At 39.4% G+C, this 13,321-nt stretch overlaps 1 protein-coding gene across 1 annotated transcript; it reads left to right on the top strand.

The window, feature by feature from the left end:
• Nucleotides 1-6,072: 6,072 nt before the first annotated feature.
• On the top strand, nucleotides 6,073-8,693 carry LOC110892916 (myosin heavy chain, clone 203-like). Its single transcript, XM_022140051.1, has 4 exons — nucleotides 6,073-6,268; nucleotides 7,026-7,169; nucleotides 7,449-7,715; nucleotides 8,299-8,693. The coding sequence occupies exons 1-4, from the start codon at nucleotides 6,073-6,075 to the stop codon at nucleotides 8,691-8,693; spliced, it is 1,002 nt and encodes a 333-aa protein (XP_021995743.1).
• Nucleotides 8,694-13,321: the final 4,628 nt, after the last annotated feature.

Below are 13,321 nucleotides of genomic sequence, written 5' to 3' on the forward strand. Positions count from 1 at the left end.
CAACCCTAAAATCTGAACTTGCGCGTTCCACCAAGTCAGCGCAATTCCTTCCAAAGTACCAGTGGCGTATTTCACCCTGCGAGCCTCAGGGCATTCACACATCTCAAATACCGACTCGAGCTTCTCAAACCAATGGAGGAGTCCAACTGCTCCTTAAGTGCCACTAAACGTGCTTGGACGACAGTCCATGAAGTTCTTGAAAGTGCAAACTGGTTGCGGTGCGTGTTGACCTATTGTGTACGAATAGGACAAGGTTAAACACAAGAGTTGGTCTAAAAGTGTAGGATCTAAAGATCCTAGTGTGAGTTACGACTGCAGGGTATACCTCCTGCTTGTGCAGCTGCAAGTGCCGCAGCAACTTGTTCGTTAATGAGAGCCGTCAACTGAGCTTGTGTCATGTTAACGCGTCCAGACATGATCTTCATAGTAAAGGTAACATAGTAAGAGAGGTTCGCGAAAAGTGTGGTGATAGAAGAGAGTAAGCACACAAGTGTTCTCAAGCAATAGTGTCATGTATATCTAAGCATACTACGAGCAAAGTTCTATGTAATCTAGCAAGTAGGCAATATAACATGTACCATATTACCTAGAATGTTGAGTCTTGCACGTGGAGCGAGGCGTCGTTGTGGATCATTGTGCACTGTTCTGGTTATAGTCTGGTTTTAATAAAAACGTTTTTCCCTTATTAAAACCGAGTTCTCTACAACCAATGGCTCTGATACCAATCTATCACACCCCCAAAAATCTACCCGCGGAGTACCACCGCTTGGAGGCGTGACGTGACCAGGATCAAGCCACCAATCATACTGAACATATAATTAAATAGTAAAAGTCATTCATCAATACGAAAGGTGTTTTCAAAACCAAACATAATCAATTGTGTAGCGGAAGCATTTATGTAAAAACCCAACATAAGTATCATGTTCTCAATAGTAAATGTTTAACATGGAACTCAACAGTCCATGTGCCCACAACGATCGCGCCTCCCGTGCAAGCTCCAAGTACCTATGGTCCTGCAAGGCATGTAACATAGAGTCAACAACTAGTTGAGCCAGTTCACAGTAAGTAAGTTCGTAATAGTAAGTTCATGTCGTAACAGGTGGCTCTATTGGGCCGGTAGTATGTTCTATTGGTGGGGGCTTCCCACATTTGTATATAGTATGTTCTATTGGTGGGGGCTTCCCACATTTGTATATAGTATGTTCTATTGGTGGGGGCTTCCCACATTCTATTGGTGGGGGCTTCCCACATTTGTATATACACTAGACTATTCATAACCATGAGTGTTCTTCTTAACCCGAGAACAATAGTACGTACAAGGTATACGTAGGTTTTACGTAAGTGCCCTTCTTTACCCGAGGACAGTGGTACGCGGGGGTTTACGTAGGTTTTACGTGAGTGTCCTTCCTAACTCCAGAAGACAGTAGCATGTGTGAGTATACGTAGGTTTTACGTAAGTGTCCCTTGAACCCTGAGGACAGTGGTAAGTACTTGTTTACGTAGGTTTTACGTAAGTGCCCTGCTTAACCCGAGGACGATGGTAGATAGTCTAGTAACAGTGTAATCCAAATAATTCATCAATCCTTTTCCTTCAATCCCATTCCCTACCCACCGGGAATCCCATGCCTTGGTAAGGGTGTGAACTCACGTTGGTTTTGCTCGGCAGATACACAGAAAAGTCAATCAAGCTATAAGGTGGTCAACCACGTCCTACCATGGTTACCATACAAGTCAGGTTCATATTCAAATAGTGCACTTATATTCTACACGTATTGTACACAAGTAATGACCATAGCATACACGTATAATTATGGCAGTTCATCAACAGAACAGTCACGTAAACAAAGTCCAAGTATGCGGCCCAAATGGTTGGGCTCGTAACAGGGTACAAAGTCCAAAACAGTGTGCCCGTGTTCGTGGTCTCGAGTCAAGACTAGAGATCTCGAGTCGAGACAGTGCGGTCTTGAGTTGTGCTGGCCTCAAGGTCTCGAGTCGCAACAAGGAGGTCTCGGGTCATCATGTACTAGTCGAGACTACACGGTCTCGAGTCGCAACCGGACCCGCAACCGTGGTCTCGGGTTGTGCTGTATGTGCTGATGATGTGCAGTCTCGAGTCGGGACTGTGGGTTCTCGACTCGCAACCCTTGTCGAGACTATGAAGTGTAACAGTTTCCTACTATGCAGCTCATTGTTTCCGAAATATTAGCAAACAACTTTGGTAGTTTCACAATCAGATCAAATCACGATTATTCAACATTCAAGTACGTTCATATCACCGCAATCATCATCAATCCAAGAACAGTAATTCAATATCATAAGGGACATATAATCGGATCATATGATTAATGAATTTAAAGACTATCATGCAACCCTAAGTCATGTGTACAATAAACCAATCAATACCACAAATCATAACATCACAGCCGGTTATCATGCATACACCCTAATCGGATTAGATCATCATATGACAATACCCAATCATTTATCAACAATCATGTACCATTTACAATTCATCACATGAGACATGTATAACCACATATCATAACACAACAATTAACAAATACTAACCGGTTGAGAGGAATAGAATGATCCGAACACAAGGATCCTCGAGAGTTGAGAGGTTGCCGTCGGGTTCCAAGGGGAAAACGAGAGAGAGAAAGAGAGCTCCTAGGGTTTGTGTATGTGTAAAGTGTTTTGCAACCATGAGGAGTATACCCCAAATCCTAGTGTTATGCGTGTAATTGGAGTGGGCAGAACCCTTTACACGGGTTGCCATTTGATCTCGAGTCAAGCATAGAGTGGGCCGAGAAAGAGATGTAACGAGAGATGAAGTGTGCGGCCCTAAAGGCTTGCGTGACAGGTATACATATTCACATAACATGTAGCATTTATTCGTTAATATCAACATATCAAATAATCACATAGAGTTCATACACGTCACAGTAAACACAAATATAGGTTCTGAAGTACGAGTTGTCACAATCAATCTCCTTCTTCATCGCGGCAATTGAAGCTTTCATTTTTTCCTTTTTCTTGGAAGCTTCCTCATATTCCTGCATCCCTTTAGCAAAACGAGTGACACCTTCAGCCAAAAAGGCAGAAAGGTTGCAAGAACTGAGCATCATCCTAGAAATAAGATGATCAGCCTCCATCTCAGATATGGCGCTTCGAACGCCGGAAGGAGCAAAATGAGCTAGGGCCTCAGCACAAACAGCCGGATCTTTAAAATTATCACCAACCTTAACCCCCCAGTTAGGCACATAAATGTCCTGACCCTCTGAACCTTCGAAGCTCTCAACGCTTTTGGCTGACGAACCTTGAATAACAGGAGTGGTACCTTTCTTAATCAATTTCTTCTTCTTACTTGAAACAATCAACTCCTTCTCCTTACCCTTGCCAACATCCATAGCTTGATCCGTTGATGCCTCAATATCATCATTAACGTCGATAGGCTCCGAACCAGAGGGCTGATCAACACCTTTCAGATGGCGTTGGGAACAACGAGTGGAACCTTGGAAGCAGTAGCCTTGGTAAAGCCTTTAACATTCGGAACATTCACGTACCCGGAACCCTCAAACCTATAATCAGAACCCTTAACAACCGCATTCTCGCCAGGAGTAGCAACAACATCATCAAAGCAACGTCAGAGGTATCATCGCTTTTGATAAAATCAAGAGCAGACATAACTGCAACATAAATGAAAAAGCACATAAGCAAAGAAAGAAAAAGAACAAAAGAGCAAGAAAAGAATAAATGCATACCCTTCCCATCTCTAATAAGCACCGGATCCCGGTTGGCCTTTTCCCACAGTTTACTTATACCCAACAACACCAACAAATGCTCAGGAAAGGGACGAAGCCTCGAAGGGCACTCCCTGAGAGTTTCTAAAAAATGAGTGTTTATGTCAGAAGCAGAAGGCTCCGGCTCGTTCAGAACGGCATCCGGGTGTCTCCAAACAAGTTTGAAAGGAACAATCTCCTCCGACACCCAGAAAAACCGGTCCTTCCAGACCCCAAGTGTAGAAACCATGGACGAAATTAAACAAGTATCAACTTGATTGGTCTCAAAGGTGCACCAATCACCATTCTTAGCAAGCCGGAAGAAGCGACGGAAAGACAACAGAGATGGGTCATACCCGGAGGCCCGACACAAAATTTCAAAATGTAAAACCCTAGCCATACCAAGGAGTGAATCTGACCAAAAGACACTCGGTAATACTCCAAAATATTCAAAACAAAGTTTGAAAACGGGTGACGAAGATTGGAGAACTCAAAATGACGACAATATAAGGCAATCATACCAGGAGGACATTCATTGATAGATTTATCACAGGTCGGTGCAACTGGTCTACACTTCGTCCCTATACCCCATTCCATACAAAACAAATCGACTTCCTCTTGAGTCAGTCGAGAAAATGATTTTGCCATATCCTTATGAGCACCCATGATATGAACAATTAACAAGAAAATAAGCAAAGCGGAACTGACGTGATATGAAAATAGGGGAAAACTTGAGAGAAAAAGGAGCAAGTAATGATCTTCTAATAAAAATATGCAAATAAATGAGATAAAGGATAATTATTAAAAGGCAGAATTAATACCCGCCGCCTGACAAACTGCCACAGGTCTTGTCAACCGTCTTGTCAAATTCCGAAATTCAAAAACCCCAACCGTTTCAAACCTTCAAACCTTTGAACCTCCGAAGCCCTTGGGCAGTAAATACACGTATTAAAGTCAGACGTCTTTGAGCTCATTTCCCAAAAACCTCTGACTTGGGGGGCTGACGACGGGGGTAGCCTAAGACCAAATATAAATGACTTATTTACGAAAATGCCCATAAGGCAAAATGGTTCAAAGGTTAAAAACCTGGGGAAATGGAACAAAGTAACACGAAACAGTAAGTAGTCATGTCTCTGGACTACTTCACCAACTCGCCAGCCGCAAAAGCAATGCAGGTCCACAGAGCACACTCTATTATCTAGGGGTCAAAAGGCTTTAACCCTCGAAAGGGTAAGCCCCTCACTGCACGCAAGGTCACTAGTCAAATGCATTCCTCTTTGGGAGGTGTCTTCTCCTATATATTTGACACTTCATTTACTGAGAAACACATGCCTGACCAGCCCTGATTCTCGAGATCTCTGGTCATTCACTTCAAGTACTTGCTTCTCGCAAGATACTTCCTTTCACATCCAACACACACATTCTGTTTGCTCCTTCATCCGAATCTGAACACATTTCAGAGGAGGATCCTTAGCAAACAACAAGAATAAACTATTGAACCTCCTTCCACGTCTTGCAAACGTGGGCGGACCCCACGACCTGCGTTAGGCAAAGTTGAACCCTTCAACCATTTTGCCTAACCAGCCCAGCTACTATCCTTGGTCTATTATTTGTTGCATCAACAATGCTAATAATAAATGAATATATGCTACTTTATATTTTGGATAAGGTGTTAGTATCCATTCATTGGACCAACGTAAACATTAAAAAAGTTAATACATGGATGGTATAAATGCAATCATTTGAGATGGTCGTGGAATTTTGACAACCGAAACGGTGCGATTACATATGTGAAGGGGTGGTAAATGTAGAGTTTTTTCCCAAACTAGTGTTGGTGAAAAAACTATTTATTAAAATGGTGTTCCTTTAAAAGTATTTACTAAAATAGTGTTCCTTGTTTATTTTGTATTTGCCTTTTCTTTTTTTTTAACCAACATTATAAACATTTTTTTATATCTCTATTAAATTAACCAAATATCTACTTTTTATTCTTTAATGATTTTGCATTTATTTTGTAGGGTGGAGATACAATAGGGAGTTTATTTCGCTAGGAAGGATAGGAAGCAATCATAACCGTCCAATTGCACAATCTACGGTTTAGATCAAAATCAAATTAAAAACTGTCATTTAAACACGCTCTCCGGGGTTTCAGGGGTATTATCGTCAAATTCCAAAATAACCGCCGTTGAATATACACAGAAACGCTTCGAAAAAAAGTGCATTACGTTTTACACTTCCATTGAACGATCAAACACATACAGAAATTTGAGAAAAACATACTCCATTGAAGTTCATGGCGTCGTCGAGAGATAATTTGAAGGTTTACATTCGAGTTACTCAAAAGAAATCCGTCTCTGAAAACCCTAAATCATCAAAGAAGCCAAAAACATCATCAGCTGAAGAGAACATAGATGAACAAGAAAATATTAGCCGAAAATCAACAATGAAACAACAAAGAACTAGAAAACGTAAAGATATTTCAGACAATGGCAATTTTATCTATTTTTGCTCTTTAACTGAATTCAAGTTACGTTTTATGAACTACAATAGACCTAATATATCATATCCGTTCCCAAAAATAGTTAATGAGTTATATCTTCCCCTATCTTAACATTTTATTACTAGAGACTACATTGCGTTTTATGTTAAAACTATGATCTAAGATGCTAATGCTTCTTATGGGATTTATATATTGTGAATTAATGCGTTTTACCTTAATAAATTTGCAGAAACAAAGAGATTATTATTATGATAATTGTAATCGAATTTTAAAACATTGCGTTTTATCTTTGAATTTACTGAGATACATGTGTTGTTAACTATTGCGTTTTATATTAAATGCTATCAAATGCTTTTTTTAATTGACTAATGCGTTTTATATTAATATATCATAAAAAAACAAAATGAGATTATGTAATGTTAATTTGGTGTGTTAAATAATTTGATGTAAAGTATTGCATTTTATCTTAAACCTGTGAATTACTGCTTTTTATCTTTATAGTGTTAGCTAATGCGTTTTATCATAAATTTGTTAATTGACATTGTTGACTAATGCGTTTTATATTAATATATCATAAAAAACAAAATGAGATTATGTAATGTTAATTTGGTGTGTTAAATAATATGATGTAAAGTATTGCGTTTTATCTTAAACCTGTGAATTACTGCTTTTTATCTTTATAGTGTTACCTAATGCGTTTTATCATAAATTTGTTAATTGACATTGTTTCATTATTCTATTTAAAGTTAAAAAACAAGAGGAAAAACAAAAAAGGAGAAGAAAGAAAGTGGTGATAGAATCATCAGAAGATACAGTTTCTGATTCAAAGGATGAAAAATCTAGTCGAGCTATTGTTCTGCATACTTCCGAACAACAACAAGTAAATTCAGGTAACATAAAACGCATTTAACAAATTTCATGAAAAAAATATATGTTTTTAACACAATTCGATGTATCAGATGATGATTTTGTTGATCCACAACCAAGAGTTAACCCAACAAAAAATCAAAAGAAGGAAAAGGCAGAATCAAAACCAAGGGCAAAACCAAAGAGATCACTGAGGAAAGATAAAACAAAAGAACAACCAGAATAACAACCATATTATGATTACGACGGAAAAAAAATCAACATAAGATGTGCAGTCAATAATCTAAAAGATTATATTGAAGGTTTGTCAAAAGAGCAAAGGAATGTTGTTAGAGAAATAGGGTTTGAGAGCATACTAAAATTCAAGCTGCATTCAGTTCCACGCAAATTCAGATATTGGCTGGTAAAAAACTTTGATGCTGAAAATGATGAGATAAACACTGGAGATGAAAAGATTAAGATCACAGCTGAATTTATCCAAAAGGTATTTCAAATACCAAATGGAAAAACAGAGATTGATGAAAAATTGAGACCAAAAGACACTGATCTTATAATTAAATTCTGGCGCGGTCAATTCAGCAAAGATATTTTGAAGAGAATGTATGCACACAACTTGATTAGTTATTTAAAATCAAGAAATGAGCTTGGAAGATTGTTCAAACTAAATTTCTTGGTTATATTTTTTACGATCATGGCGGAGGCAATGCAAAGTAGTAATGTTAATCAAAGATTCTTGCCATCAATGAAAAGTGACAAAAAAAACCCAGGATTTTAATTGGTGTGAATATATTCTGACCGTTTTAAGGCGTACAAGAAGACAATGGTCTGGAAATGAGAAGCTCTTCAATGGACCTATTGCATTGTTAGCGGTATGAAATCTGATCTTTCATTATTGCTACATATTTGCTGAATGCTTGTTTAGGCTGCTTGTTTATATTCTTTGTTTGTTTAAAACTATACTTTATAAAACGCAATGTATATTTTAAAACGCAATGATCTTTCATTTTTGTTTGTTTATATTCTTTGTTTGTTTAAAACTACTCTTTGCTTGTGTAAGACACAATGTTTTTGTAAAACGCAATAAAATTTGAATAGATTATTTTTCTAAAACGCAATGATTCATACCGATACTATATGCTTACAAAAAACAAGGATTTGACGATGCTGAAAACGCTGAAGAGTTCTCTCTTGATAAAATTGACTCTACAACATTACAAGAATTTGAAGATGAATTGGAAATTGCTGCACGAAATGAGGGGAGATGTCTCGTAATGGATAAAGAGAAAAAAGTCAGAAAGAATAAACAAAAAAAGAAAGATGAAAAGGATGAATTTTATGTTTATCCAACTGAATCCGAGAATGAAAATGAAGAAATTTTTGAAGATGAATCTGAAGAAAAAGATGAAGACGATGCTGAAGAACAACCAATCACCTTACTTAAAGCTGCAACAGACTGGATTGATCAAGAGAATCAAGAGAATGTTCAAAACAGCCCAATTAAAACCAATGAAACTGACAAAACACATACAGAAAGTGGAGGATCATGAGGGCAATTCTTCATTAAACCATCAATAGGAAATAAAGATAAAATGTGGGTAGACAGTCAAAGCCATCTGCGTAATTTCATGCCATCACAAAATCAAAGTGAAGGTCTTTCTGACATTCATTCAACAAAAAGTGGCGATGAAAATATGAAGAACATTGCAGATAAAAAATCACATGAATAATATCTTCTGACTACTTTGGATGATCATTTTAAAGGATTTGAAGAAATTTTCGAAAACATCCAATCACGCATAGATGAGATTATCGAAGAATATCCAAACACTGAAGCTCTTGATAACAAAGTAAACGAATGGGTGTCATTGATTGAAAAATTCAACCATCAAGCAAAAAAGCACATGAAAGTTAATATTGATTCAACTCTGATGGAAACACCATCAAGATTTCTAAATTTGAGCCAAAATGAAGACATCAAAAATCAAATCATTTCAACTCCATTGATTATAAAATGCAATGATCATGATGCAAAACGCAATGAGGATAACACAGCTGTAGTCCAGTCCTCCAATCCAGAAAAAATCAGTGACAATGACCCTGCATCTATTCTGCAAACACACATTGAAAAACCTTCAATGGAACAATCATCATTGTTATGGGTCATTTTCTAAGCATACATATCCTGACCAATATCCTGCCTTTGTTTGTTCGTTTGTGACCAGGATGCTGGAAGAGGATATTACTGACATCTTGGGTAATATCCTGAGATTTGTTAATTAACCACGTGCAGGTTGAAGACTAAGACTTACCAACGGTCGAAAGGACTTCTTCTCCTCAAGACTCGGACGAATTTGTTGAAGAAGAGACGTTGAGCCCGAAAGACCAGGTCTACAACGTTCAATGAGGGAATATCCGGTGGATCCCGCAAGTTTAGGATAGTTTGTTGGTTTATCTTTACTATAAATAGATGTGGCGGATCAGTTTAAGGCACACACTTTTTTCACCAACACTTCCGTACACTTTTGCTCTCTAGCTGCTAGCAACCACTACACACAAACACTTGTATTCAAATCTCATTGTAACACTTAGTTGATCCGCACCACATCCTGCACTGTATCCTAATATTTGAAGCAATAGAAGAACAAGGCAGCTGCGATTGTCAGCTCCCGAGGTTTTATGCCGGCGATCTAGATTGATCAATGGCTTTCCTCGTACATCTCGTGTCATTTACTTTACTTTCCGCTCATTATTTGATCAATAATACAGCTCGACATCCTGAGCCGTATCCCGAATACTGTTTTCATAAACAACTTAGCAAGCACATTTTCAACAACACTTTCTAGCACACTACCTCACTTAACTAATTTGATCATTAAATTGCTTAGGTAATTTTTGACCAAAACAATTTGGCGCCCACCGTGGGGCAAGTGGTGCTTTCTTTACTAAAAATCTTTATCAAATCGCTAATCAGTTTTCTGTTTTCAAAATTTTTTGCCACATTGTCCATAATGGCCTCAAGATCAAACATGAGTTACTCTACTGTATCTGCTATGACTTCTGCTACTACTGGTCCAGTGCTTCCACCACCTCCTCCAAGGATGCAATCTTCTTCGCAACCTCAGGACGTTATCCCTACCCGGACTGTTCAGGGATCTGCTCCGATTTTGGCTTCTAATGATGAAATCCTAACCTTATTTGGGAGTGTGCAGGAACAAATGAGGTAGCAACAGGAAACAAACCAGATGCTGTTGAGGGAGACACAACTCCTGAAGTCCGGCTCGAGCAGACCTGCTGAGGATATCGTCACTCCATTACAGCGCAGAGCTTTGAACTTTAGTTCAGCCGTGTATACTGAGGATAATAGGGGGAATATTGTGCCCAGCCTCCCTCAGAATCCTACTCCTAAGATACCCTCCTCTGTTAGGATGTCTATCGTGAGGAGCTTGGGATATGTTTCGGGATATGTGCAGAATCCTCCAACCGGTAACGTACCTAATAATAATAATGCTATTACCGCTAACAGTGTTGGATCTTTGCAGGATACAACTGTAACGTCAGAATTATCCAGGGAGCTTCAGAAATTAAAGGATATGATATCCAGTGTACCTGGGGTGGTGCAGCCAATTCCTGAAGTATCCCAGGATAGCCACATGATATCTCGGTTCGTGCATCCTATATGTGACGCTGAAATCCCAAAAAGATTTCAGACTCCGAACATGAAGCTTTACGACGGAACCACGGATCCTGAAGAGCATATTGCCCAGTAAAGGGAAAGGATGGAGATCAACCCTATCCCTCCAGATCTCAAGGAAGCTTGCCTGTGCAAGGGTTTCGGTCTACTCTAACAGGATCAGCCTTGAAATGGCTGTTAAATGTTCCTCCGCATTCGATTACATCATTTGCCCACCTAGTCAATTTATTTAATAGTCAATTTTCTTGCAGTCGGAGTTTTGAAAAACTAACCAGTGATCTTTACAGGATAACTCAAGGACCTCAGGAATCCTTGAGGGATTATGTGAACAAATTCAGCCGAGAATCCTTGGATATCCCACATCTTGATGTTGCAACAGCTGTGCAAGCCTTTAAGATGGGGTTGCAAAAGGACTCTCAGTTTTATCAGGATCTTGTAATGAATTCCTGCAGGAATCTTGACGAAGCTCGTAACAGGGCTCTGAGATATATTCGATTGGAGGATGACAAGAAAATGCAAGAAAAGATGAATGCATCCTCAACATACGAATCGACTAACAGGAAATCAGAATCCTCATATAAGCCATATCGCTCCAAGCCATATGGCAGAAATGACAACAAGAGAGTGAATGCTGTTGAAGACGAGGATCCTGAAGAATATCCTGAGTTATCTGAATATTGTTTTTCTGTTAATATACCTGAACTAATGTATGCTATGCAGGGTCTGGGAGATAAAGCCAGGTGGCCTCGGAAGAATCAACAAAAAGCTGATTGGAAGGATAAATCCAAATGGTGTGCCTTCCATGAGGATTTCGGACATATTACGGAGGATTGCATTGCTTTGAGGAAGGAAATAAGTTATCTTCTGAGCAAAGGATATCTAAAAGATCTCTTGGGAAGAAAAAAGAATAAAGGACAGGATACTGAAAAGGATCCTGAACGAGCAGCCTCACCTCCCCCGGATGCCAAGATAATCAACTTTATTTCGGGAGGATCAGATATTTGTGGGACTTCATATTCGGCGGCGAAGAGACATGCAAAAGAAGCTAAGGCTGAGAGGGGAGACAAACCTGTCAAGATGACTACCCTCACAACCGACAAAGTGATCACGTTTGACGCTGATGACAGGGATACTGTGCAGGATCCTCACCATGATGCTCTGGTAATAACGTTATATGTGGCTGACCATTTTGTACGCAGGATATTGGTTGACAATGGCAGTTCCGTCAACATAATCCAACTGGAGACTCTGAAGAGAATGAATGTGTCTCCGATGGATATCACCTCGAAGTCTACTGTGCTCGTTGGTTTCAGTGGAGAAGCTAGGAACACAGTGGGAGAGATAAAGCTGCCCGTATATGTCGAAGGGGTCAACAAGATGCAACGTTTCTGTGTGATGGATTCTTTATCCTGCTATAACATCATCCTCGGAAGACCGTGGATTCATGATATGAAGGCCGTTCCATCAACATACCACCAATGCATTAAGATTCCTACCCCTTGGGGAGTTGTCAAAATCGATAGTGATCAGCAAGAAGCGAAAGAATGTTACTCATCCTCAATGAAATCCTCGGCCAAACCAAGTCCAGCATAGCAATTAAAGATACTGGCCCAGGATATCGTGGAAACTTCGGAGCAGGATGTGAAGAAAGTTATCCTGGACCAGGATAATCCTGATATCTCGGTGCTCGTAGGAACCAATATCTCTCAGGATATTGAAGAACAATTAATTAACTTTCTGAAATGCAGGATGTCTACATTCGCATGGAAGCATGAGGATATGGCAGGTATATCAAAAGACATTATTACTCACAAGCTTGGAATTGACAGGTCATACAAGCCTATACAACAAAAGAGAAGGAAATTCGCCCCTGAACAGAATGCAATTATCCAAGAGGAGGTTGAAAGATTATTGAAGTCTAGAATGATTAGAGAAGTCAAATTCCCTAGATGGCTAGCAAATGTGGTAGTGGTTTAAAAGAAGAATGGGAAGTGGAGAGTTTGTGTAGACTACACAGACCTGAACAAAGCTTGTCCAAAAGACCCATTCCCTCTGCCTCATATAGACTCGATGGTGGATGCCACTGCCGGCCATGAAATGTTAACCTTCATGGATGCATCCTCAGGATTCCAGCAGATTCAAATGGAACCTTCAGATCAGGAGGATACTGCTTTCATGACACCAACAGGTATTTACTGTTATACTGCTATGCCCTTTGGTTTAAAAAATGCAGGTGCCACGTACCAGAGATTGGTGAACATGATGTTCAAAGACAAACTGGGGGACACCATGGAAGTGTATATCGATGATATGGTGGTGAAATCTAAAAATGCCGAGGATCATCTCCAGGATATCAAGGGAGCGTTTGATATCCTGGATCAATACAACATGAAGCGGAATCCTGCTAAATGCCATTTCGGAGTGGGGGCAGGAAAGTTTCTTGGATACGTGGTGACAAAAAGAGGGATAGAGGCGAGCCCGGAG

The sequence above is a fragment of the Helianthus annuus genome, chromosome 12 (genome assembly GCF_002127325.2).
Source record: "Helianthus annuus cultivar XRQ/B chromosome 12, HanXRQr2.0-SUNRISE, whole genome shotgun sequence".
Lineage (NCBI taxonomy): Eukaryota > Viridiplantae > Streptophyta > Magnoliopsida > Asterales > Asteraceae > Helianthus > Helianthus annuus.

Excerpts from the sequence above, each read along its gene's own strand:
- LOC110892916 (XM_022140051.1), top strand. The coding sequence starts at position 6,073 with ATGGCGTCGTCGAGAGATAATTTGAAGGTTTACATTCGAGTTACTCAA. Across the intron at positions 6,269-7,025 it reads TAAAGATATTTCAGACAATG|TTAAAAAACAAGAGGAAAAA; the intron begins GCAATTTTATCT and ends TTCTATTTAAAG. Across the intron at positions 7,170-7,448 it reads ACAACAACAAGTAAATTCAG|GTTTGTCAAAAGAGCAAAGG; the intron begins GTAACATAAAAC and ends ATTATATTGAAG.